Consider the following 26,937-nt stretch of genomic DNA (forward strand, 5'->3'; position numbering starts at 1 on the left):
TGAGACCAGTGGAGTATCTTAGATGGCTGCTCACAGGCTTTTAAAACCCCAGACACTACTCACCAAAGTAGAATGTAGAGCATTGCTTTATAAACTATGTTACGCCAATTGAGCTAGATGTTCCCTGAGACCATGGTCCCCACAGCCCTCTCCAGCAATTCAGTCCCTCAGGGAGTTTGGATGTGTCTATGGAGCTTCCATGACCTTTCCTTGCACAAGTTGTGCTGACTTCCCCAGTATTGTCTACTGTCTTACCCTTTACCAAACTTACCACTTATCTATTGTCTGTTTGGTCCCCACCCTACCCCTCCCCTCCCTCATAACCATCAAAGATTGTTTCTTTTTGTGTGTAAACCTTTTCATGAGTTTTTACAGTAGAGGTCTCATACAATATTTGTCCTTTTGAGATTGACTTATTTCACTCAGCATAATGTCTTCCAGTTTGATCCATGTAAAACCACTTAATTTTTTTAATCCAAAGGATGTTAGCCAAGGGATATGTGGTCTCTTTTTTGGTTTTTTGGTAGAAATATTGGGATATTCATCATTACTAGAAGCATCGATATAGGACATATTTACATAATTCCGTGGTTACAATCTATTGATTAATCAGCCTGCATGCAGTGGAAAAGCTAAGATCAAAATACTTTTAGTGATTTGGCACAACTACAAAATACTACCATGATATCCTCACTTCACATGCCCAGAATCAAATACAATTTATCAGATTATTTCTTCTAATGAGAACTGGTGTTTCTTTGTTTGGTAATATGTGGAAGTTGGTTATGTAATAAATTCTTATTTGATTAGTGAAAATAAACTTATATAAAGTAGAAGTAACAGCATGTGACAAATTTTTCACAGAATATGAAATGCATCTAGAAATAACCATTTAACATTTTTGAAGATTTCCAAAATTATATGAAATCATGACAATGTGTCAGCAAATAACATTCCCGCCATTCCAGACACTCCCATTACCAGAATATTTCCAAAGTTTCTACCAGTTTGTAACAGCCAGAAGAATGTAAAATGCCTAGGGATAAACAAAACAAGAAATATTCAGAACCTCTAATAATCAGAGGAAAGAAAGAAGAGAGAACAACTAACATTTAGGGAGTGTTTACTATGTGTCAGGCACTTTGTTAGGCACATTACATGCTTTATTGTTCAACATGATGCTTTGTGGGAGATATTGTTATTATCTCCATTACAATATAGGGTACACACATAGAGGTTGAGTTACATGTTGTAATGGATTGAATTGTGTCCCCCCAAAAATATATGTCAACTTGGTTAGGATATGATTCCCAGTATTGTGTGGTTGTCCTCATTTTGTCATTGATGAAATATTTTTAATATATATAACAAACATAGAATTGTGTTTATTATACTGAATAATTGAAAGAGAAGAAGAGGAAGAAGGAAGAGAGTAAGGGAAGAAAGAAGGGAGGAAGGAAGGGTAAAGGAAAATTAGGGAAGGGGAGGAAAGGAAAGAAAGAAGCAAAGGAAGGAAAGAGAAGGGAAGAAAAGAAGGAAGGAAGAATCAGGATATGTAATTCTAATATGACAATACTCATGACAACTGTGGGACAAAATATTTAAAATGAGAAACATCTTGAGACCATGATTACCAATTACAGCTCCTAACACAGTCTGCTTTTGATCAGAGCCATTTGTTTGTACAGCTGTCTGTACAACTTGACTGTGAGCTCCTTGAAGGTAAGGTTCCATATCAATCAAAGCTTCTAGTACATTGTAAACTCTCAATAAATGTCTGTTTGATTAATTTAGAATTTAGAACCTCATTTTCATCTCAAATAGAAGGTTTAGGGCTTTATTTTTTGAAGGCTTAGTTTTGAAGAAGTTTAATTGATCTATGGGACACAAAGTTGTACTTTCCTGTAAAACTTTCCTTTGTTCTGTAGTTCATTATCATTAGTGTGCCTGTAGTCTGCACTTTCTATTTTGTATTTAGAGGGAGACTTTCAAGGCATAGGTCCAAAATTTTTTCCTTGTATTTGTTCAAAATTTGTCTGTCTACAGCATAGCATAATTGTATATTTCTGTTGTTGTTAGGTGCTGTCGAGTCAGTTCCAACTCATAGTGACCCTGTGTACAACAGAACGAAACTATCAAGCAATAGTCAGGAAATCAGATGACTCCATTGGAAAAATCTGCTGCAAAAGACCTCTTTAAAGTGTTAAAAAGCAAAGACGTCACCTTGAAGACTAAGGTTCACCTGACCCAAGCCACGGTATTTTCAATCGTGTCACATGCATGCGAAACCTGGACAATGAATAAGGAAGACTGAAGAAGAATTGAGGCCTTTGAGCTGTGGTGTTGGCGAAGAATATTGAATATACCATGGGCTGCCAAAAGAACGAACAAATCTGTATTGGAAGAAGTATAGTCAGAATGCTCCTTAGAAGCAAGGATGACGGGACAAGGTCTCACATACTTTGGACATGTTATTAGGAGGGACCAGTCCCTGGAGAAGGACATCATACTTGGTAAAGTAGAGGGTTAGTGAAAAAGAGGAACACCCTCAATGAGATGGATTGACCCAGTGGCTGTAACAATGGGCTCAAATATAACAATGATCATGAGGATGGCATAGGACTGGGCAGTGCTTTGTTCTGTTGTACACAGGGTCTGTAGAAGTTGGAAACGACTCCATGGCATCAAACAACAACAACATATATCATAACTAGTGACCATTTGCACAACAATTACCAGGGATGCTTGCTAAAAATGCATCAGAATCTCTAGGGATAAGGCATGGGAATCTGACTTTTTAAATCTCCAGGTGGTTCATTCCTTCGGCAAATATTTATTGTGAGTCTGCTTTGTTCCATGTGTTTTCTAGATGCTAAGGACACAGTGAGGATAAAGATAAATTCCCTGTGTATATCTAATGGATATTCTGTGTACTTAAACCAAAGTTAGAGTTGAGGAAGAGGCACAGACAGAAAAGAAATACTTTCAATTTGTTGTCATTGCAAGTGTTATGTAGAAAATATGTTTGACACTATAGAGGCAAACCTTTAACCCAGTTGCAGGTGGGGGGGTAGCAAGTGAGAGTAAAAGGGAGGGGTCAGAAAAAGTTTCTAGCATGTGATAGTGTCTTGGGCTGATTCTTGAAAAATGCATGGAAATTAACAAGGGGAAGCCCTGGTGGTGCAGTGGTTAAGAGCTATGGCTGCTAACCAGAAGGTTTCCAGTTTGAATCCACCAGCTGCTCTTTGGAACCCCTATGGGGGAGTTCTACTCTGTCCTATAGGGTTGCTATGAGTTAGAATTGACTCAGTGGCAACGGGTTTGGTTTTTTGGTTTAAATACATAAAGGGAGTCCCTGGGTGGTACAAATAATTAATAAGCTTAGCTGCTAACCTAAAGGTTAGAGGTTCTAGTTCACCCAGAGTCACCTCGGAACAACTTCCTGGTGATCTACTTCTGAAAAATCAGCCACTGAGAATTCTATGAAGTCCAGTTCTACTCTGACACACATAAGGTCGCCATGAGTCAGAATCAATTCGATGACAATTGGTTCTGGTTTGGTTTTTCGAAGACATAAAATACTAAGTAAAGAGAGTGAGTGAGTATTATTGAGGATTGTATGCTATTGAGATTTCCTCTACAAGTAAAGCTATTGCATTTGATCCTTGATCACTCTGATCTCTGGTTGTTGTTGTTGTTATTAGGTGCCGTTAAGTCCTTCCGACTCATAACGACCCTATGCACCACAGGGCCAAACACTCCCGGATCCTGCACCATGCTCACAATCGTTGTTATGCCTGAGCCCATTGTTACAGCCGCTGTGTCAATCCATCTTGTTGAGGGTCTTCCTCTTTTTCGCTGACCCTGTACTTTACCAAGCATGATGTCCTTCTCCAGGAACTGATCCCTCCTGATAACATGTCCAAAGTATGTAAGACGTAGTCTCACCATCCTTCCTTCTAAGGAGCATTCTGGCTGTACCTCTTCCGAGACAGATTTGTTCGTACTTTTGGCAGTCCATAGTATATTCAGTGTTCTTTGCCAACACCCCAATGCAAAGGCGTCAATTCTTCGGTCTTCCTTATTCCTTATCCAGCTCTTGCATGCATATGATGCGATTAAAAATACCATGGCTTGGGTCAGGTGCACCTTAGTCTTCAAGGTGACATGTTTGCTTTTCAACACTTTAAAGAGGTGTTTTGCAGCAGATGTGCCCAGTGCAATGTGTCTTTTGATTTCCTGGCTGCTGCTTCCATGGATGTTGATTGTGGATCTAAGTAAAATGAAATCCTTGACAATTTCAATCTTTTCTCCGTTTATCATGATGTTGCTTATCGGTCCAGTTGTGAGGATTTCTGTTTTCTTTATGTTGAGGTGTAATGCATACTGAAGACTGTGGTCTTTGATCTTCATCAATAAGTGCTTCAAGTCTTCTTCACTTTCAGCAAACAAGGTTGTGTCATCTGCATATCGCAGGTTGTTAATGAGTTGTCATAATATTAAAATGCTGACATAAAGTTAAATCCGTTGCCATGGAATTGGACTCATAGCAACCTTATAGGACAGAATAGAACTGCCCCATAGGGTTTCCAAGGAGTGGCAGGTGGATTCGAACTGCCATCCTTTTGGTTAGCAGCCTGAGCTCTTAACAACTGTGCCACCAGGGGAAGTTAATAAATAGCTACTATCCTTAATCCCCTTGAGCCATATCTCAGACCTATCCACTGGGTATTGGTTGATGCCTGGACCATAATTGTCATGAAATATTTTTTTAAATATCACCCTAATAAATATACATGCTAAATAAACGGTTTGGCCCAAATAATCTTTTCCTGAGTTAAAAAAATTAGAATTATTTGATAGTATAGAATTCATATAATTCTTCTTTTTCTAGGTTAGTACTTACTTGCATTAAATGGTATAACTTTCACAGTGTTCTTTTAGTTTCTGGTTTTCTACATTGCAACATTAACATGTTCCTCACTTTGTCTCCCCCAGACATTTCCTATACTTTAAACCATAATTTCATTCAGGGAAAACGAGGTAAAGCACCTAAGGGTAATAGATTTGTAAGCTCTACACCACTTAGGAGTCCATGTGTTCAGTCACTGGGAAGTTTTTGCATGTTGATAATTATTTATGAAAGGATGCTCATGTCCTACACTGTGAGAGAAATTCCACTTTTGAATTTCTGCCAAAAATAGAAGAGAGTGGTTGATTTAGCTTGTAATCTTTAGATTGATTTTTGGCTGGAAAATAGTGGAATATTTGAAAGCAGTGTCGCTTGGTGTATAGTCATCACGTTAGTGGCCAAACATGTTCTCCATGGACCCAGAGAAACAATAGTCACAGTTGATTGATACCTCACATAAAAATCCAAGAGCAAGATAAGTTAATGTAGGTTATCTGGTGTTAAGGATTTAAATACAGTACTAAGCGAGATGGAGAGTTTACAATCAATCATGAATTGTTTGGTTTCAGAATGCTAATGGGTCTGAGCCCGTCTAGTCCTTTTGGGACAACTAGTTAGAGTATAAACTTTATTTTCCAGGAATTATGTTCATTTTCCCAGGACCTCACCAGCCCTGCCCCATTTGTTTGTGGTTGATGAAATCATAGCATCTGGACTTTTAGGGGGAAACTTTAAAAAAAGCCAACTATTACATCAACTGAGAGAAAAAAAATATCATGGAACAAGAGGACAATAAGGGCCATTCTTTATGTTTATGCTATTCCCTTACCCTCATCCCACTTAAAACGCCACATTTTCCTTCTCAGAGAGCCAAAGCTGAATGATAAGACCTTGTTAGATGAGAATGTATATTTGGGTTCAGAGAATATTCAGATGGTAGGAAATTTAGAGATCATCTGTTCAAATTGCCTCATTTTACAGATGAGGCTGTTGAGGCTTGTGATGTTAAACAGCTTCACCAAAGCCACATAGCTGATTGCTGGCAGGGCAGGCTTATAACAGAGTCTCTCAATTGCCAGGCTCTGTACTCCACTGAATTGGGGGCCTCTCAATTTAACCTTACTAAGCCAGTGAGTTTTCTCCCATATTTTTCTAAAATTTCAAGGGAGTTACATATAGTTCTCAATTAAGGCTGTGTAAATTTGATTTCACTTTTGCTGTCTTCTGAAGCCTATCAAGATAACCCAAAGAAGGCTACTTATATAAATAATACGTCCTATTTTTAAGATAAGACAAATACTAACAATAAAATAATAATGAGCATAGCTAAGATTTACTGTGCACTTACCATTCAGCAGGGTCTGGACTAAACAGTTTACTGTTATGTCAATATGGCAATAATTCCAAAAGTAACCCAGTAAACCCAATAAAATAGACACTATAATCATTCATAATTTACCAATGAAGAGATTGAGGGTTAGAGAAGTTAATTAACTTTCCCGAGGTAACAAAGCAAATGAGTAGTTAAGCAGGAAGTTGAACACAGGTATAGCTTACTCCAGAAGCCCTGCTCTTAACCTCTATAATATATTGCACATATCTAGTAGTTAACTTGAATGAGTACTCATCACAATCTGGGTAGTAACAACAGCAATAAAACAACAATGATAATAGTAATTATCACTTTCTATGAACCTACTAAAAGTCAGGTACAATGCCAGGCACATTATATTTATTAAATATAACCCTTTGAACTCTTTCGCATAGGTAAAATATCCTCATTTTACAAGTGAGGAACTGAAGCCAAGCAGGTTGTAATAATTTGTTTATAGTCATATACCTAGGAAGCAGCAAGGTTCGTTTTTCATCTAGGTTCTATCTCATAATTAAGTCTGTAGGCTTTGTTTAGTATTCCCAGGGCCTGTATTGGCCTCTCTTAGCCTTTTGTACATAAACCCACCCACAACATCAACAGTTGAGCTGTTGATTAGGAAACAAAAATACATAGTTGAAGCAGATTTATACGCCACAATAATATGTGATACTGTGATAGTAGAAAGGATGTGGCCTTTAGTCAATTCCTGGGTCCAGTCCTAGAGCAGCTTGGCTGCCTGTCAGCTCTTACTTAAGGTGACTTCACTAATATTGGCTCTGATCCATTATTTGTGGATTTTTTTTAACATTCAATGACAATTCAGATAAAATTCAGATGAATCATTCCCTTTGTTTCCCCATTTAGGGGAGAGGACTCATTGATATCACCATTGTTTTGCTGTAAATGAGTGATAGCCTAACATAGATAAAGAAAAAGGGATCATTTGGGGGAAATGTTTCAATTGTGAGAGGCTAGCAGCCTCTCACCTCTCTATAAAATATTAGAGCACAAGTTGGGAGAGACATTGAAAGAGACAATAGGCAGGTGCAGGGAAGAAGAGGCCATTTCCCTGGCATTGGTCTTGCAGACTCCTTCCATGGTGGGCATGGATGACCCAGAAAAGGAGAAAGGAAAAAGGGCAAGGCAGATGCTTCATTTGCCGTTTAGCTTCGGTCAGGAAGAAAAAGAAATCCATAGTGTGTGTGGAACCAGAAGACCTTAAGGGCTCCTTGATCCTTCCTAACAGCTGCTGGTCCTGTTGACTATTCAGACATTCTGCAGCTGCTCCCAATCTGCGAGCACATCCAGATGGCTACCACCAGCATGGGAGGCACCTTCAGGAAGAAGGTCACAAACAGCCAGCCTTGTACTTAGGCGATCTTCTACCAAAGGCAGTGGTGGAAGCCCAGAAGAGGTCTGCAGTGCCTCCCAGGGGTTGTGGGCACCGCTGAGGATTACAAAGACTTGGCTACTGAGTTCTCCTGGGAGAGAGAAGTTTTTTATCCTGGAAAATTATTCTGGATCTGAGCTTTGCCTTAGCCTATCTCCTTTCTGTCATCAACTCCTGAATTGGACATTGAATTAAGGAAGGCAGCTGTAAGAGGAGAAGGCTGTATGCCAGATATTATTTAAAAAGACCAGAGACATGTATGAATCAGATTCACGTATACTTAAAAAAAAAATAGGGGATTACAATATTGTTTTATATCCTAAAACTGGAAGAATAATGTATCTGAAGATTTCCTTTCTGACTCGGTATAGGAGCATCATAAATTCTGGGACATCTGAAGAGAGTCAGTTTAGCTTTTGAGAAATAACTGTTTCCATTTACTGAATTATATCCATTTATAACAAAGGTAAGGAGCTCTGGTGGCGCAATGGTTAAAGCACTTGGCTGCAAACCGAAAGGCCAGCAGTTCCAATCCACCAGCAGTCTACTCCCGTAAAGATCACAGCCGAGGAAACCCTATGGAGCAGTTCTACTCTTTCCTATAGGGTCGCTATGAGTTGGAATCGTCTCCATGGCACACACCAACAGCATAATAAAGCTAATCGTTTACTGAACAGCAGTTTTAAATGAATTTAAAAAACTTTTAAAAAATTTACACTTAATGTAATAGATGCAGGTTTCCCCCCATTTGATTTCTACAGAAATGTTTCTTGAAATGCAGACTTTAATAACTTGGGAGAGGTTTATGGGCTTTTTTAGATTCCACATTGTTTCTTAATTACAACCATCTTCTCGTCTTCTTTGATTTGTGCAGAATGTCCTTGACTTTTCAGGAGTTGGAAAATGAAGATTATTTTTTATACTCTTGTCACCCTAATTTTTTCTGGTAGTTTCTTGTGATTACGCATATGGCTTTTTTTTTTTTTTTCATTTTTAGAAACATGCACAATTACTGAAAAAACAAAATGTGCATCTTTCTTTTAGAAAAATCTTATGCCATTACTAGTTAAAGGGAAACAAATCTTTCTTTAAAACAAAATATATTATTTTTCTAGGTGTAACAGGTCCTACATCAGTATGGTCTGAGACTGGACCAAAAGAAGAGTAGCATATACACAAATTCTTCTTGAATGAAAAATGTGCTCTTTATTTTCCATATAGTTTACCTGTGGAGCTTCTAACAGACACGGGTTTTCTGAGTTCAGTGTGTCAGTGAGGCAGCTGGTAGTACCACTGAAGTCCAACAGTTAAACTTGAGTGGCCCCAGACTAGAAAATCAAGAGACTGAATATAATGAGCAGCTTCCAGGAATTTTCGTCTGTAGTCTACATGTTGTTGTTAGGTGCTGTCAAGTTAGTTCCATCTCATAGTGACCCTGTATACAACAGAACAAAACACTGTCCTGTTCTGAGCCATCCTCACATTCGTTGCTATGTTTGAGCCCATTGTTCCAGCCACTGTGTCACTCCATCTCATTGAAGGTCTTCTTTTTTTTCGCTGACCATAGCATGATGTCCTTCTCCAGGGACTGGTCCCTCCCCTCCTGGTAACATGTCCACATATATATATCCACCACATTTGTATCCACCACCCATCTGTCAGTGTGTCATACTGTGATGGCTTGTGCGTTACCATAATGCTGGAAGTTAATGCCAACAGTATTTCAAATGCCAGCAGGGTCACCCATGGTGGACAAGTTTCAGTGGTGCTTTCAGACTAAGACAGACTAGAAAGGCCTGGTGATCTACTTTCAAAAATTAGCCAGTGAAAACCCAATGGATCACAACAGAATAGTGTCCAATATAGTGTTAGAAGTTGAGCCCCCTAGGTTGAAAGGCACTCAAAATACACAGTGGTCACAACAATGGACTCGAGCATACCAATGATTGTGAAGATGGCACAGGACTAGGCAATGTTTAATTCTGTTGTACATGGGGTTGCCATGAGAAGGACTCAACTCAATGGCAACAAACAACAGTAACAAATACGCACACGCGTACGTGCACACACACGGATGTATTATTCCCTCCATCTCCTAGCTCTGGCCATACCCAGAACCATTCTCCTGCATTCAGCTCCTCTCATAAACTGGCTGAATAAATATTCAATTTAGCAACTTATAACAAAGGAACAAACAAAAAGGATGAGGCACTAGGCAAAGGTGGCATACTTATTTTTTTCATCCTGAGGTCCCCGTTGTCTTCTAATGGCTGGAATGGAGGAGTTACTGACCCTACAGATGATGAGGCAAGCACAGCACTGGAAATTCCTTAGATCTCTCGTGAAGGTTTACCATGCTGGAAGTCTCAGTGAAGCTTCCCTTTTCTCTCCTCTTACATTACGCTGTTTTACTACTTAAGGCAATGTCTTGTTTATCAGTTTGTCTCTTGTACACTGCAGACTTTTTGAGAGCAGGGCCCATGTCTTATTCACCAGTCATTAAGCTCTGTTCAAGTGCTAAATACACAGTGTTCAATGACTGTGTCAGTGAATGCACACCCATTTGTTGGTGAGCTATAAGATTTTCCCTTGATACTGAGTGGATGCAAGTCAGTATTCTAGACAGTGGTTCTGAAACTTGACTGTCCTTAAGAATCATGTGGAAAATTTACTAAAATGCAAATACACAGGATTCTAGGGATTCTGTTTCAGTAGGTCTTGAACGTATCTGTATTTTTAACAAGCACCCCAGATGATTCTGATACAGATTGTCTGGGAACCACACTTTACAAACATATTCGGATTTTCAGTTCTTAAAACATTGAGACTTAGGGAACTTCTGAAGTTTTGCATTTCCATTTTTTTTTTTCATATGACCCAGTTGTAAAATGACTGATTCCCCTAAGAAAAATTGTAACAATAACTCTTGGTGGGAAAATCATGTAATTTTTACTGACTATTTCTATGTGACCTGTGTGCTTTCAACTATTCTTTTAACAAAACTTTGGCTTACTTACTTTGGACACATCGTCAGAAAAGACCAATTACTAGCAAAGGACATCACATTTGGTAAACTAGAGGTCACTGAAAATGAGGAAACCCTCAGTCAGATGTATTAACACAACAGCCACAATAATAGACTCAATCAAACACATCAACTACCATGAAGATGGCACAGGACTAGGCAAAGGTTTGTTGTTATACATAAGGCCGACGTGAGTCAGAGCCGACTCGATGGCAACTAACAACAACTATCAAGATAATGTCCACCAAAAATGAATACTGGCATTAGTGAATTTGCCTCTTTGAATTACGTGGATCATCTGGATTGGGGACGATGCTTCCCGTCCACAGAGAGGCATGTCTGCTCTCTGCACCAGCAGTGTGAGGTGGAGACCATCTTGCCCAAAGTGATGTGCCAGGGCTTTCTTGACCTGCTTTTTCACATGTTTCTTGCTCAGGTGGCTGTGTGGATAGCCTGGAGTGTCCAAAACCTGGACCTGAAGGGTTGTCTCATGACCCCCTCGGTGCATGAAGCTGTGGAGGTGACAACTGTGGCCCAGGCTATAATCTTTGGTAACAGAACATGGAGCAAAGCTACTGTGGAAGTCATTGCTTCCCAGCAGAATGTTTCCAGCAGAATTTTTTCCACTCTGAGTCATGCCAAAGAGGACCAAGTTGATGATCATCTTGTTGGGGTCTGTCATAGCTGTGGTTAACGAAGGCATAAGCAGTTAGGTCTCTACATTCATACAATGTGAAGCTTCCTAACTGGCCTGGAGCATACCCAGTATTACTCTTTGATTTGCCTTCCCCGCATTCGTGGTGACTAAAGTATGGATGGATGGAGACACCCCACTGACAGAAGGGAAGATATATAGTATTAGTAGTTCATATTGAGAGGGAACAGAGAAGTCACATACAGATTCAGAAGAGGGGAGGAACAAGCAACAATTGCAGGAAAATAAGAAAAATAAAAAATAAATTGCTTCTCAGGGAAACATGAAGATAATGTAAACCTTTTTTAGGAGGAATATGTTAACTCATCCATGTGGTAGTTGAGTTGGCTTCAGAATGGATGTTGAGGTTCCTGAGCTCAGGAACATATAGCTAGCAGCAGTATTTGAAATTTATTCACTTTTGAAAGAGAAGTAGGAATAGAACGGTGGAAGAAACAGCACTCTTGCTTTTTTAACAATGTACCTACTCCACCCCCTTAATACACAAGTGGCATCTGCAAAAAATCATCTTTCCCAACTTCCTGAATGCTTCTGTTCTATGAAATATGAATTATGTTAAAGATGCCTTCTGTTCCTGTTTATTCTTTTTTTTTTTTTTTACAACCAGGTAACATTATGATGAAAATGAGAACTACTTGTAATTTCTATTATGAAATAACTAATAAATCATCTCCATAGCCCATTATTATAAAGTGTTGACTTTTTAATAAAGAAAATAAAGCCCAAAACAATTTCAGCTCAGTTAGGAGGTAGTAGAATCTTGGGACAGTCTATTCTGTTTCTACCACCTGTAAAGTATTGTTAAACTTTTGTACAAAGGATAAGCCCCTTATAGCATTATAAGGCAATCAATCATTTTTATTAAATCGACAAGGCATTGCTACTGTCTAATTACCAAATATGCTCAAGCTGCATGTTCAGAAATAAAACAGTTTAATTTTGTACAGTCATTAGTTATAACTGTAATTCTACTATTCTCTAGTTTTATGTACCTCAGACTTCTCTAGTCCTCTAACACTTCTCATCTCAATCTTCCCAGACCCTACCATGACCACCTTGAAGGAAACTCACTCATCCCCATAAAAATGTATTTGTTGTTTAGATCCTCCAAGTTGGCTCCAGCTCACCTAGCTCATTCAGCTGTGTCGGCTGCCTTACAGTGCCAGTTTATTGATTTCTTTTTACTCTAGAATCAGACTCATGATATTTTTGAAATTTGAGCATTCAATCCCAACCCATTTGTTGTATATCACATACCTTTTTCAGTATGTCTTTCTCTACAAAGACTTCCCTCAAGTTGGTACCGTTGTTCTTCATTGTGAACTTTAACCTTCTGAGTGTATTCTTGTACTAGTCTGGGACTGATACCATATGTTATTTGATTTAATTAATCTATTACCAGACATTCTCGTTATAAATGGCTGTCTCTCTCTAATCAGCACTGACTCTTTTATGTCACTTGATAGACTTGTAATTTCCATAGGTACTTCCTGAAACTTCTCTTTCCAGGATTAAATTCTTTGATATGGGGCCTTACTGAAAAGTAACAATTTGTTGATAGCATAAATGATTTGAGATAGGTAAGTATTAAATAGAAACTAGGCATTCTTTAGCAATGGTCACAATTTTTTCATTCTAATTGATGAGTACCATATCTCAACTTCACGAAAAGTTTCAAGAAATAGTTATGTAATACATGTTCGATAATCAGATATTGACTATAATAATATTTAGTTTGTAAATTTAAAAAAATCTAAGAAGACTATTTTGGTTATTCCTGTACAATTAAATTAATTATCTTAACTGATGAAATCACTAACATGTTTATATCAGCACATTCAGTTTCCATATCAATTAATAGTAGCATTAGGAAATGAACTATAATTAACACTAAATTGAGGCCAAATACATTTTACTTAAAAAATTTGGGTTTCATTCTGCTATTGAAAGCTTACATTTGATTTTTTCCGCTTTGTAGTATATAATCCATACTTCCCAAAATACTTTCTCAGTGTGTAAGATACAGAAAGCTTACTATGGTTATCTTATGATTTATTTTATCCCATACCTCTCAGAAAGTCTGTGAAGTATGTATTTCTGTGTGAAGGAAACTTGGAGTCATCTGGAATGCTTTATGATTTCATGGATAGAGAGTTAAAAAGTCTTCTTCCGGTGTGGAAATGACAAGGAAAACATGAACCGGATTCAGTCATCCGACAAGCACATTTGGCTTTCTTGAATGATGCAGAAAGAACCTCCCCCAGGTGGCGGTAGCAGCCTGTTCCTAAGAAGTGATTGTGAACCAGAATTTATTTTCATTTCCTTCCTCAAGCCATAAACTGGCATTCTTCATCTAGGCAACCTACATCAACACATATTGAGTGGGGCATCTTGTGAAGAAAGGCAAAACCAAGCTTTCTTTCTATGTTCCTGGATAGCATTTGGTGCACACTTTCATGTACACTCAATAGCAAGTATAGGAGGTTCTTAGCTTTCTCAGATTCTCCACTTTGTAATTATGGTTAAAATCGTCTGCTTATGCAACAGTTGACTGAAAAATAAAGTTCAGAGTTCATATGCATTATTATAAGTCCAATAAAACTGCAAAATTTTAAAATAATTGCTAACTGGTTTTAGATCTGAATCAACCTAGAAGTCATATAGAAGGGTAATTTGTTGCTGTTAGGTGACATTGAATGATTGTTAATTTTTTTGAATTAGGATTTAAAAAAAAAACTTGAAAAACAACCTTCACTCTTTCACTGACTTGGCTAAATATAATGTAGGAGGGATACACTGGCTCCAGAATTTCTCTTAAGAAGAAAACTTTGAGAAAATAGTTTGATTAACAATTTGAGGTGGGAAAGAATCCTGCGAACATGAGCCAAACTGCCAAAAAGTGTTATCTAAACTCCCGAGGGTGTACAAATAGCTACAAAGGAAGCAGAGAAGATCAGGGTATAGGAGGAGGGAGGGAGGGAGGGCGTGAGGAGAGAAAGAGGGAGAGAGAGAGAGACAGAGAGAGAGAAGTATAACATGGCAGGAAGCTGGATCTCCCACTTATGGAAACGGCTAAGGGACTCTTTTAGAGCACAAATAGCTAATGTTTGATTTTAAGTTCTTTGCGTTGCTTTGGTGAAAAGTTTACCATCTTCACAGTTACTGTGTGTGAAGGTAGCTTTTTTTTTTTTTTTTTTTTGGTCTATTTGTTTACCTTTGGTTGTTTTTACAATTTTATTTTATTTTGATAGAAATTAAGGGAAAAGTCTGAGCTCCATCCCTGAATTAGCAAAGGAGAGGGACCACGCAAGCTGAAGATTGTGAGCTGACATTTGAACTGGAGTAATTCATGATTGGAAGGAGGTTGAAGCTAGGACCCTTAAAAAAAAAAAAAAAACCTGTTGCCATCGAGTCAATTTCAACTCATAGCGACCCTACAGGATAGAGTAGAACTGCCCCATAGGGTTTCCAAGGAACAGCTGGTGGATTCCAACTGCCGACGTTTTGGTTACCACCAGCAGAGCTCTTTAGGACTGTGCTACCGGGGATCTGGAAGCACACCAGTCCCCAAGAACTTGCAGAAATCTTATATCCAGCTGACATGAGTAACAATTTTGTATATATATATTCTTTGCCAACACCCTGGTTTAAGCGTTTGGCTGCTAACCAAAAGGTCAGCAGTTCGAATCCATCATTGGAAACCCTGTGGGGCAGTTCTCCTCTGTCCTTAAGGGTCCTTCCGAGTCGGAATTGACTTTACCACAACGGGTTTGATTTTTTACTTGGTTTTGCCAACACCATAATTAAAAGGTATCAATTCTTTATTATGAATCAAAATATAATAAGAGCAAGGGGTACACAATTCAAACCAATGCAAATTGAATTTGTCAAAAACTGTAAGTTAGAGTACCTTTAAATCATAATAAAGAATTGATGCCTTTGAACTACAGTGTTGGCGAAGAATATTGAATATACCATGGACTGCCAGAAGAAGGAACAAATCTGTCTTGGAAGAAGTACAGCCAGAATGCTCCTTAGAGTGAGGATGGCGAGACTTAGTCTTACATGCTTTGGACATGTTATCAGGAGGCACCAGTCCTTAGAGAAGGACATCGTGCTTGGTATAGCAGAGGGTAATCAAAAAAGAAGAAGACCTTAATGAGTTGAATTGACACAGTGGCTGCAACAATGGGGTCAAACATAGCAATGATTGTGAGGATGGCGCAGGACCAGGCAGTGTTTTGTTCTGTTGTACAAAGGGTCCCTATGAGTTGGAACTGACTCCACAGCACCTAACAACAACAAATATATATATATATATATACATATACATGTAGATATGTATGTGCATTATATACATAATTTATGTCTCTGTACTCAGTGAAATTTTATCTCTATACTCAGTAAAATTAAGTTTTAATATAGTTTTTGACTTCTAGCATTTGATTTAAAGGTACTCTCACAATTTTTCACAAATTTCAATTTGCATTGGTTTGAATTCTCTACTCCTTACTCTTACAATATTTCAGTTCATAGTGAAGATTCTGAGGGTAACAACCAAAATATGTATTTAGAATGACAAAATAACCTTTGCCAACATTGCACCAAGTTGAGGGGAAAACTGACAAGCTGGTTGAGATTGGTGGTGACTAGATTGACTCAGTGGGAGCTTGTCCTGGAATAAGGCATCACATCTCACCTTTCAAAAACTATAAGAGGACACTGGTAAACAGTTTTAATTTTCGACACAGAGGATCCTAATTTGAATTCAGTTTGAAGGTTCTTGGAGCAGTGAAGAATGCTCATGTCTGGAAAGGAAATTTTACGAGAATAGGAGAAGTCTTCGTCCAAATTGGGTTGGTTTCGTATTTTAAAGACTCTACCAGTCTCAGCCCCGTGTAGGAACATTTGAGACGTTGTTTCTTTTCTTTTTTTTTGGTATGGTTCTGTTGTTGTTATTGCTTGTTTGCTTGTTTGTTTTCCTTCTTATTTCTGAGTTTTTTTCCTTTCTGATTTTAAACACAACAATCGTAGTATCACTTTTACACCTTTATTTCTTGGGGCCCATGGGATAGGATAGTGGCTCTTCATGGGGATTGATCGAGTAGGTATATGATTTTTCAAGCTAACCCACTCTCCCACTATTTGCTCCCCTTCTTTAACAATCACTACTGTAATGAGAGCCTTTAATAATGGGAGTATGTTCAGCATATAAACTATGTGGAGACAAAAGTTATTGTTGGGAATTGTGTAATCAGGATACGGCATTCTTTTGCTATACTGTCTTATTTTCTAAAATTTATTGAATTTTTGGCAACTTTAATAATAGTAAGATTGTCTTATAGTTTTCTATTTTTATCCTATGTCAGGTTTTCAGATCAGAAGTATGCTAACCTCTTATAATGGATAAGGAAAATTTCTTTCTTTTAGAGTGCTCTGCAGTAATTTAGATATCTTTGCAATTATATATCCCAGAAGGTTTGAAAACACTCCCATGAAGACAGCTAAGCCTGGCACCTTTCTGGAGGTGATTGTCAGTTAATTTTCAACATCTATGCTCTGGTAAGTTGACTCTTCTTGTGTCAATTGTGGTTATTTATAGTATTGTAAGCACCTATGTATTTTACTCATATATATTTGATTTTTTAACATACAATCACCTCCATTTCTGGCATTAGATTCCCTTTCTTGTTCTGCAGTGGCTTTTATATTGGTTTTGACTTTATATACTTAAATGTTTGCATGTATATATGTGAGTGTGTGCAATTAACTTTGGTATATTTATACTTTGAAATGGATTTTCATGAACATATACTAAACTTATAATCATATGTGTCTAGGATATAAGAATTTCACTTACAATAACTAAACTTTTGGCCATCAACCCTAAGCCAATTGGGTAAAAACTAAGAATGAGAGTAATACTCATCATTTACAATTATAGTATAGTGAGTCATCATACAAATATGTCATAATTGAAGAAATAGATACAACCTTATAAGGAAGAGAAAACTCAGTTGACTTACTATTTTGTATATACTATACTAACTAAAGGAATACTATACTTACTAAAGGAAAATTAAACACTGATGAAAAAATTTCAGCAAAACAAAGTAGCTTAATTCAGATTCTCAAAGTTTGTCAAATAATCCCAAAGCTTTCAAACCTTATCCTTTAAGAGCTTCTGATAAATTCCATTGCCATGATTTATATCCTCTTTAATAAAAGAGCTTTCTTATTCACTCTGGAGAAATAAGATATAGTATCATATACATCATCAAAAATATATTCACATAAAATAATTTTATACGCCACAGCTTTTATATGTGTCATTTTTCTTACCTGGGAAATAACATGTACTCAGTCAATAAAAATGAATATATTTTATTTGCCAAATGTACAGAGGTTCAAGGTCTCATATTCATCAATAAAGCTATTAACCCCTCAGTCTCTGAGACTAGACACTAGGCTGGCTTCAGCTTATTAAAGACTCTAGTTATCTCATATACATAGTTCAATTCCAAACATTTATGTGTTATAAATTCTTCTAGTAATGCCCTGGGCAGCGCTGGATACTTCCCTTATTGTCAGCAAAGCATCAGTAATGCTATGGATATGGTAGTTAGTTATGGTCAAGGGTATTAGAAGTCTCCCTTTTTAAGGGAAATATATATTATTTAAGGGAAAAATGTATCTTTTTTGCAAAGAATTTGAGAATCTCAAATTAAGAATAGATAGATAGATAGACAGACAGAGAGACAGATAGGTGGTGTCAAGTCTACTGACTCATGGCAACCTTATGTACAGAAGAATGAAATGTTGCCCAGCCCTGTGTCATCCTCACAATTGCTGGCATGTCCAAGTCCATTGTTGTAGCTATTGTGCCAATCCATCTCCCCAAGTGTCACCCTCACCCTTGGTTACCCTCTACTACACCAAACAATGTCTTCTTCCAGCGACTGATTTCTTCTGATGACGTGTCTAAAGCAAGAGAGTCAGACAGTGCTCTGTGGTGACCCATAAGACTTTCATTGGCTAATTTTTGGAATTAGATCACAAGACTTTCTTCCTAGTCTGCCTTAGTCTTGAAGTTCTGCTGATGCCTGTCCACTATGGATGACCTCGCTGATATTTGAAATATTGGTGGCATAGCTGCCAGCATCATAGCAACACACAAGCCATCACAGTATGACAGACTGACAGACAGGTGGTGAAAGAAGAATAAAACCAAACCAGTTGCCACTGAGTTGATTCCAACTCATGCTAGCCCCATGTGTTGTGCAGTAGAAATGCGCTCCGTAAGGTTTTCAAGCCTGTGACCTTTTGGAAGCAGATCACCAGGCCAGTCTTCTGAGGCACCTCTGGGTGGTTTCAAACTGCCAACCTTTTGGTTAATAGTTGAGCTCTTGACCATTTGCACCACCTAGGGACTACACAGTAAGAAGAATAGACCTTATATAATAAAAACTGTAACTTATCTAATAAATCTATAACCTTCCTGGGAGACCTAGTCTTTCTTTTCCAAGAAAGTATACATTTCTTATTCATTTCCTAAAAAAATCTATGATATGGAGCAAAGTTCCCAGATACTGTCACTAGAATTAGTTGATACCAAAATGTCTGAGACACTGGGACCAATATAAGAGATTGTCAATTCTCTGTAGAAAGATCAGAAAATCCTTTAACTTCCTTAGTATCTTGAGTTTAGGGATGTGTGTGTGTTGCTTGCTCAGTGATAGACTGTAATCATAGACTAAGTTATGCAAAAAACATCAGATACAATTTTATCAGACTCCTTTCAGAGAGTGTCAGCTACATGGTTGTTATAGTTACTAGTATAATATTCAGGTCTTGAGTGTTTTCGAAGGATAAAATATTAGATGGCATAAAATATTACTATGTGGCTGTACTTTTATTTAGCACTAAAAGGTAAAACAAAAACAGCAGAGTACTAAATCTTCTTTTTGTGTCCTAAAACAGGAATTTGGGGTTTCCGATTTCTTAACAATACTTAGGAGAGACTAAGATACTGATAGAGGGACAATCAAATGAGTGTCATCCCTTGTAGATTTCTGTGCAACACAGATTATCTAACTGTAGAAAGAAAGGTAGTTAGCATAATGCAGAAAAGAAAATGTTTTGAGTTTGTGTGTATGTGTGTGTGTAATGTTATATATGAGTTTAACATGCTGTGATAGAGAGCTAATACTTACGTAGCACTTACTATGGGCCAGGCACAGTTCTAGAAACTTTAATGTATCAACACATACAACCCTCTGAGGTGGATAGTATTATTAACCCCATGTTAAAGGACACCCAGTGCAGTGGTTAAACGTTAGGCTGCTAACCAAAAGGTCAGTAGTTCAAATCTACCAGTCGCTCCTTGGAAACCCTGTGGGCCAGTTCTACTCTGTCCTAGGGTCACTATGAGTCTAAATCAATCGACAGCAATGGGTTTGGTTTTGGTAAAGAATACCCAGGCACACAGAGGTTATACAGAGGTAAGTGGCAAGCCTGGTGTTACATCTTTTTTCCTAGCATGTAGTTGTTGACACATCTGTTCTCATTTCAGCTGCAGCACTTGGCCAGAACAACAGGGTTTCATGCCTGAGTGTACAGAAGGAGAGAAGGCACACTGCAAGAAGACAAAGGGTCATGGAGAGTGCAATTTGTCATTATCTACATACTGGTACTTTATCTTTGTGCCTCTTTCCCCCTAAATGTTCTAACTAGTAACTAGTTGCTGCCCATGTCAATTCCAATTTATGGTGGTACCATGTATTTCAGAGTAGAACTGTGCTCCATAGGGTTTTCAATGGAAGTAGAATTTTTGGAAGTAGACTGCCAGGTCTTTCTTCTGAGGCTCTTCTGGGTGGATCTGACCTGAACACTTACCTGTTTGTGCCACCCAGTTCTGGGAAATATTAATTACTTTGTATAAAATCAAGGAATGATGCATTTTTTAAAGGAAGAGTTAAAATTGTCCAAAGTTAGTTCAAGTTAGGCAATAATGTACTTGCTTCTGTTTTGGACCCAATCTTGTGGATCCAGACTATTGTAATCACAAAGACCCTAGAACTAGTCAACCACCAACAACAGCAACAATAGTAATAATAATAACAACAACTCGACTTTATGGGGCAGTGTTTGTGAGGCAGTCATGTGCTAAGTGCTTTATGTGAATTTTTTCATATAATCCACATAAAAAGTCTGTGTTGTAGGCACAATTATCATCATTTTCTGGATGAGAAAACTGAGGCTCAGGAAAAGAATTCTCCCAAGGTGGAAGCAGCAGAGTGAGACTTGAACCCAGGTCTGCCTGACTCCAGACACCATGTGCTTATTTTTTATACTGCAAAAGGGATATAGATACAATGCTTTGCAGGTTTTTGCTTATGTTCTACTTAATTCTGATCACACCCAGTAACTATCATAATCTTGTGGTTACAATCTTACACTGACCTGATGTTGTACCTCTGTGATCATGGCCCCACACAGTATATCACATCCTGCTTGTCAGCCAAGTCGCCAAAGAAATTAACAAGTGGGATTTAAAAGTCAGAGGCAGAGCAGGCAAGAGAGTGGGTGGTAAGTTTTAGCAGTGGTTTTCAGGTGCTCACCCCATGAGCTAAGTGCAAAAAAGACAAATGCTAAGGTCGATACACTGTGTGGTCTTTGAGAAATGAGGTCAGTAAGGTAACACTGTAGTGGTAAATTTAGAAAAGAGACATATGATATTTACATAATTCCTAAAAGGTGAAATTAAATAGGTCTGGATAAGGGTCACTATCTGTGCCAAGCATGATTATATAAAATTGAAGTCATTCCTTTATAATATTGCTATAACATTGCTGGGCTAAAAAACAAACTGCAGGCCCACAGTATTTGGAGACACTCATCTGAAACATATTGTTATAAGCTCAGATGTGGTGAAAGAGTTGAATTTAGTCTTCCAGCCAGTTTGGGAAGGTATACAGGATATTACAAAATGGTATAAAAGTCATGTTTATATATTCCAATAATAAGCTTAATTTGCTAAAAGAAATGGTAAGAAATAGATTGCATATAAAAGCGGCAAAACAGCCCGGTGGACCACGGTGGTCCTTTATACAATACTGTTTTTATTTTCAATCCTGGCTTAAGACTTTGTTCTTAAGGGCTAAACCAGATACTTTTTAAAAGCAATTTCTTAGTTCTGTGGTGTTCGTAAATTTACATTATAATTATAGTGCAAAGGATAATATTTAGACAAGATGTTATGCTAAGTAAATATATAAATGACATTATCACCTGATATGACAATAAGGTATCATGAATGGTATTTACAACCCATAATATGAAAATATATAGTTTCTCTTATATGTGTTTTTTCTTGCATTAAAGATACATAAAATAAATGACGACGATTATTTAAGATAAAAATAACTATTTTTAAAATAACTTTATTTTAAAAAGTGAAACATCATTAAAATATGTTCATTACAATTTGTGCCAGCAACATAGATATAAAAGAAGATCTGAAGCTTGTTCAAGTTGAGCACAAAGATAGCTAAATAGTTAGTAAATCCAAAACGTATTATTGAGTGATTACTATGTGACGGGTATATCATTTGTTTTCCAGAAATCAGAGGTTTGATAAAATAATTATAATGCAATTTGAACGTTGCAGGTTTATTGGTATATTTCTCTTTATCTCAAGTGTGTTTCACAATGCAAAGACTCAAGTGAAACCTTTGCAGAATCTGAGCACATCTAAGCTCAAGATTACTGTTATAAAATCAGATGCCTCAATTGCCTTGTTTCTATATTAAAGAACAGTTATCATCACCCAAACAAATGATTCCTGAATGAATACCTGTATGAAAAGGCATAATATTTAGAAATAAAATAAGGTAGAAAGAATTGGATTTAAAATAAGGAAAGTCTCTGAGTCTAAGCTGCTTCTATCAAAACAAGAAAAGATCTACTTTAGAGGGTTGTTGTAAGGGTTAAGACAGATAAACCCATATAAATGTGTCCTGCCTCACTGTAAACCCAAAGCCAAACCTGTTGCCGTTGAGTCAATTCTGACTCACAGGGAACCTACTGGACAGAGTAGAATTGCCTCATAGAGTTTCCAAGGAGAAGCTGGTGGATTCAAACTGCCAACCTTTTGGTTAGCAGCCAAATGCTTAACCACTGCGCCACCAGGGCTCCTGCCTCATTCTAGTAAATGTTTACTAAATACCAGTTGCATTTGAATTTGTATTTACAACAGGCAGGAGTCCCTGGGTGCTACACACGGTTAACACGGTATTCTCTTCCAATCTACACCCCATTCCAACTTGACTATTTTGGAATGTCTTTATAAATGTGACAGTGGTGAAAATTAAAAGTAATTAATTATGGCCCACAGGAATAGAAAGTAGTAAAAATTGGATTAGATTTCCCGTTTTTAGTTTACACAGAGTTTATTTCTTCCAGAGTGGCCTTCTGGGGATGAAACGTAGTTATGAAAGTTAACATGAATAAGTATAGTTATTTAAAACTAGAGATTTGAGTTTAAATTTATGCTCCACGACTGTGTGGATCATAACAAATTGTGGATAATATTACGAAGAATGGGAATTCCATAACACTTAATTGTGCTCATGAGGAACCTGTACATGCATCAAGAGGCAGTTGTTTGAACAGAACAAGGGGATACTGCATGGTTTAAAGTCAGAAAAGGTGTGCGTCAGGGTTTATCCTTTCACCATACCTATTCAATCTGTATGCTGAGCAAATAATCTAAGAGGCTGGACTATATGAAGAAGAAAGGGGCATCAGGATTGGAGGAAGACTCATTAACAACCTGCGTTTTGCAGATGACACAACCTTGCTTGCTGAAAGTGAAGAGGACTTGAAGCATTTACTGATGAAGATCAAAGACCACGGCCTTCAGTATGGATTACACCTCAACATAAAGAAAACAAAAATCCTCACAACTGGACCAATAAGCAACATCATGATAAACGGAGAAAAGATTGAAGTAGCCAAGGATTTCATTTGACTTGGATCCACAATCAACACCCATGGAAGCAGCAGCCAAGAAATCAAAAGATACAGTGCATTGGGCAAATCTGCTGCAAAAGATCTCTTTAAAGTGTTCAAAAGCAAAGACTTCGCTTTGAAGACTAAGGTGCCTCTGACCCAAACCGCTGTGTTTTCAGTCGCTTCATATGTGTGTGAAAGCTGAACAATGAATAAGGAAGACCGAGAAGAATTGATGCCTTTGAATTTTGGTGTTGGCAAAGAATATTGAATATACCATGGACTGCCAAAAGAAAGAACAGAGCTATCTTGAAAGAAGTACAACCAGAGTGCTCCTTAGAAGCAAGGATGGCGAGACTGCATCTCACATACTTTGGACATGTTATCAAGAGGGATCAGTCCCTGGAGAAGGACATCATGCTTAGTAGAGTGGAGGGTGAGTGAAAAAGAGGAAGACCCTCAACGAGGTAGATTGACAAAGTGGCTGCAACAATGGGTTTAAGCATAACAACGATTGTAAGGATGGCACAGGACCAGGCAGTGTTTTGTTCTGTTGTGCATAGAGTCACAATGAGTCAGAACTGACTTGAGGGCACGTAACAATAACAACAACAACTAACTAGCTATATAACATGGATGAGTTTTGTATCTCCCTCAGACTTAGTTTCCTTTTCTGTAAAATGGAGTCAATAAAACCTTATAGGGCTATGTATCGTAAGGCCTAAAATTTTATATGCTGCCTTGACATCTTTGAGACTAACAGAGCCCCAAAGGTTTAATCATGAGTTCCCCTGTTCTTACCAGATATGCTCCCCACCCAGCGGGAAAGACTTCCCACTCAGTTAGTTTCCCTATCAGCCAGACCAGCTGCATCCCACCTGGTCCTAAACCTAACAGGTTTCGTCTCCCTGTCAGCCCGTGAAATTATTTAAACAAGCCAATCACACCGTCTTCTAGGAACCAGGGGTCACCTTATCCTCTTGTTATTACAAAGACTGCCTCCCACAGCCCCTGGTTTTTCCCTCTGTTCGTGAGTATGACCTCCATGTGGCCCTGCATGATGTGTCATATCCTCCTCTGGGGCTGTATATTTGAGTAATACACTTCTGTTTGATTTCATCTATCTGGCATTGGATGCTGTGTGTTTGATCATTTTGCACTATTTAGGGTGGGAGATCATCCCTCATAAATGGAATAAATAGGAGATGATCAAAACAGGCTAGTGGTAAAATGCATGTAAATTAAATACAATATGTAAAACAGCTAGTATAGTGCTTGGCACATAAAAAGTACTTGAGAATATTCCACATGTCCCAAATGGAAATGATTATGTTTTACTCAAACCCAGACTTACTCTTGTGCTTTCTAAATTGGTTAGTAGCACTATTCGGCAGAAACCTGAAGTCACACATACTTTTTCCCTTTCTGTCAACTTAACTCATCCAACTGATAAACAAATCTCATTGATGTTTCCTCTTAAACATCTGTCAAATACATCTATTCCTCTTCTCCAGCCCCACTAATACTGCCTTACTTCAGGCCCTTCTGATCGTCTGCTTAGACATAACAAGATAATTACTGAAATGGTCCTTCTTCTTCACTCTCATGTTCTCTTCCAGTTCATTCTTCACACTGCTTTCACCGAGGCCTTTCTAGAATCATAGGATCATGCTTAAAAGTGCTTAAAAGTCTTTACAAGGTCCACATTTCTGTAGGATAAAGGTCAAACTCCTTAGTCCTAATTCTTATCTCTCTATCCCCTACTGAACTCTACAGTTGTTAATGCCTTAGTCAAAGCCCACTCCTTGCTCTTCCTCAATGTGGTCATGGTGTTCTTCCTCCATGTATCTACTCATGCTGCTATCTCTATCTGGAGCACCCCTACCCCCACCCGTACCACACCTGAGCCCTCATCTGGCTGGCAAATACCCACTCACCTTCCAAGACTTAAAAAATATTTATGACATAAGGATAGATATACAGATAAATGTAATAAAATTGAAGGTCCAGAAATAAACCCATATATTTTTGGTCAAATATTTTTTGACAAGGGTTATGAAACAATTCAATAGAGAAAGGATAGTATTTTCAACCAATCGTTCTGGAACAAGTGGATAGTCATATGTGAAAAAATGAAGCTGGACCCTGTCCTCACACCATATACAGAAATTAACTCAAAGTAGATCATAGACCTAAATAAAAGAGCTAAAACTATACTCTTAGGAGGAAACATAGGAGTAAATCTTTGTGACTTAAGGTTAGACAATGATTTCTTAGATATAACACCAAAAGCACAAGTGACAAAGAAAAAATAGATTGGACATCATCAAAATTAGAAAATTTTTGCATCAAAAGAAATTGACAAGACAACCCACAGAATGGGAGAAGATATTTATAAATCATTTATTTGATAAGGGACTTGAATCCAGAATATGTAAAGAACTCCTGCGACTCAACAATAAAGAGACAAATAACACAAGTTAAAAAGAGAATGGGCAAAAGATTTGAATAGACATTTCTCCAAAAACAATGTATAAATGGCCAGTAAGCACACGAAAAGATGCTCAACATCAATAGCCATCAAAGAAATGCAAATGAAAACCACAATAAGATACCACTTCATACCCATTAGGATGGTTAAAATTTTTTTTAAAAAAAGGACAGACAATAACAAGTGTTAACAAGGATGTGGAGAAATTGGGACAGTCATACATTGCGAGTGGACACCCACTTTGGAAAACAGTTTGGCAGTTCCTCAAAATGTTAAATATAGTGTTACCATATAACCCAGAAATTATACTTCTAGCTATACACCCAAGAGAAATGAAAGCATGTGTCCATATGAAAACTTGTACATGGTTATTTATAGCAATGTTATATATGATAGTCAAATAGTAGAAACAACCTAATTGTTCATTAACTGATTAAGAGATAAATTAAATGTGGCATACATGCTACAGCACAAATAAACCTTGAAAACATTATTCTAAGTCAAAGAAGTCAGTCACAATAGGCTACACATTGTATAATTCCATTTATATGAAATGTCCAAGATAGACAAATTCATAGTAACAGAAAGTTAATTAGTAGTTTCTGGGACTGGTGGGGAGTGGGGAAATGGAGAGTGACTAGTAATAGGTATGGAGTTTCTTTTGGACTGTTGAAAATGTTCTAAAATTAGATAGAGGTTGTCATTGTGCAACCCTGACTACACTAAAAACCACTGAATTGTAATACATAAAAAGGTGAATTTAATGGTATAAGAACTATAACTCAATAAAGTTGTTATTTTAAAACTAGATGAGCTTTAGAAAAACATAGATATCATTTATTTTTCTTACCTAATTCAGCATTCAACTCTAGGCACCTCCTCCATGAAGCCTTTCTTGCCTTTCTCACAGTCTCCTCCAGAATATGTTGGTAGAACTGACAACTTCCTTTTTAGTGGGCCCCCACTACACCTGGTGAGATTTTTATCATTTTCTTCAGACAACTTTATACTAGTTAT

General features: G+C 37.6%; 1 protein-coding gene across 1 annotated transcript in view; it reads right to left on the bottom strand.

The window, feature by feature from the left end:
• The window catches only part of GIMD1 (GIMAP family P-loop NTPase domain containing 1), a 13,237-nt gene extending 1,448 nt beyond the window's left edge, over positions 1-11,789 (bottom strand). Inside the window, exon 1 of the mRNA XM_004380217.2 lies at positions 10,992-11,789. Coding sequence (XP_004380274.2) covers positions 10,992-11,405 — 414 coding nt within the window. The 5' untranslated portion in view covers positions 11,406-11,789. The remainder of the gene's footprint in view (positions 1-10,991) is intronic.
• Positions 11,790-26,937: the final 15,148 nt, after the last annotated feature.

This window comes from Trichechus manatus, unplaced genomic scaffold (assembly GCF_000243295.1).
Source record: "Trichechus manatus latirostris isolate Lorelei unplaced genomic scaffold, TriManLat1.0 scaffold00071, whole genome shotgun sequence".
Lineage (NCBI taxonomy): Eukaryota > Metazoa > Chordata > Mammalia > Sirenia > Trichechidae > Trichechus > Trichechus manatus.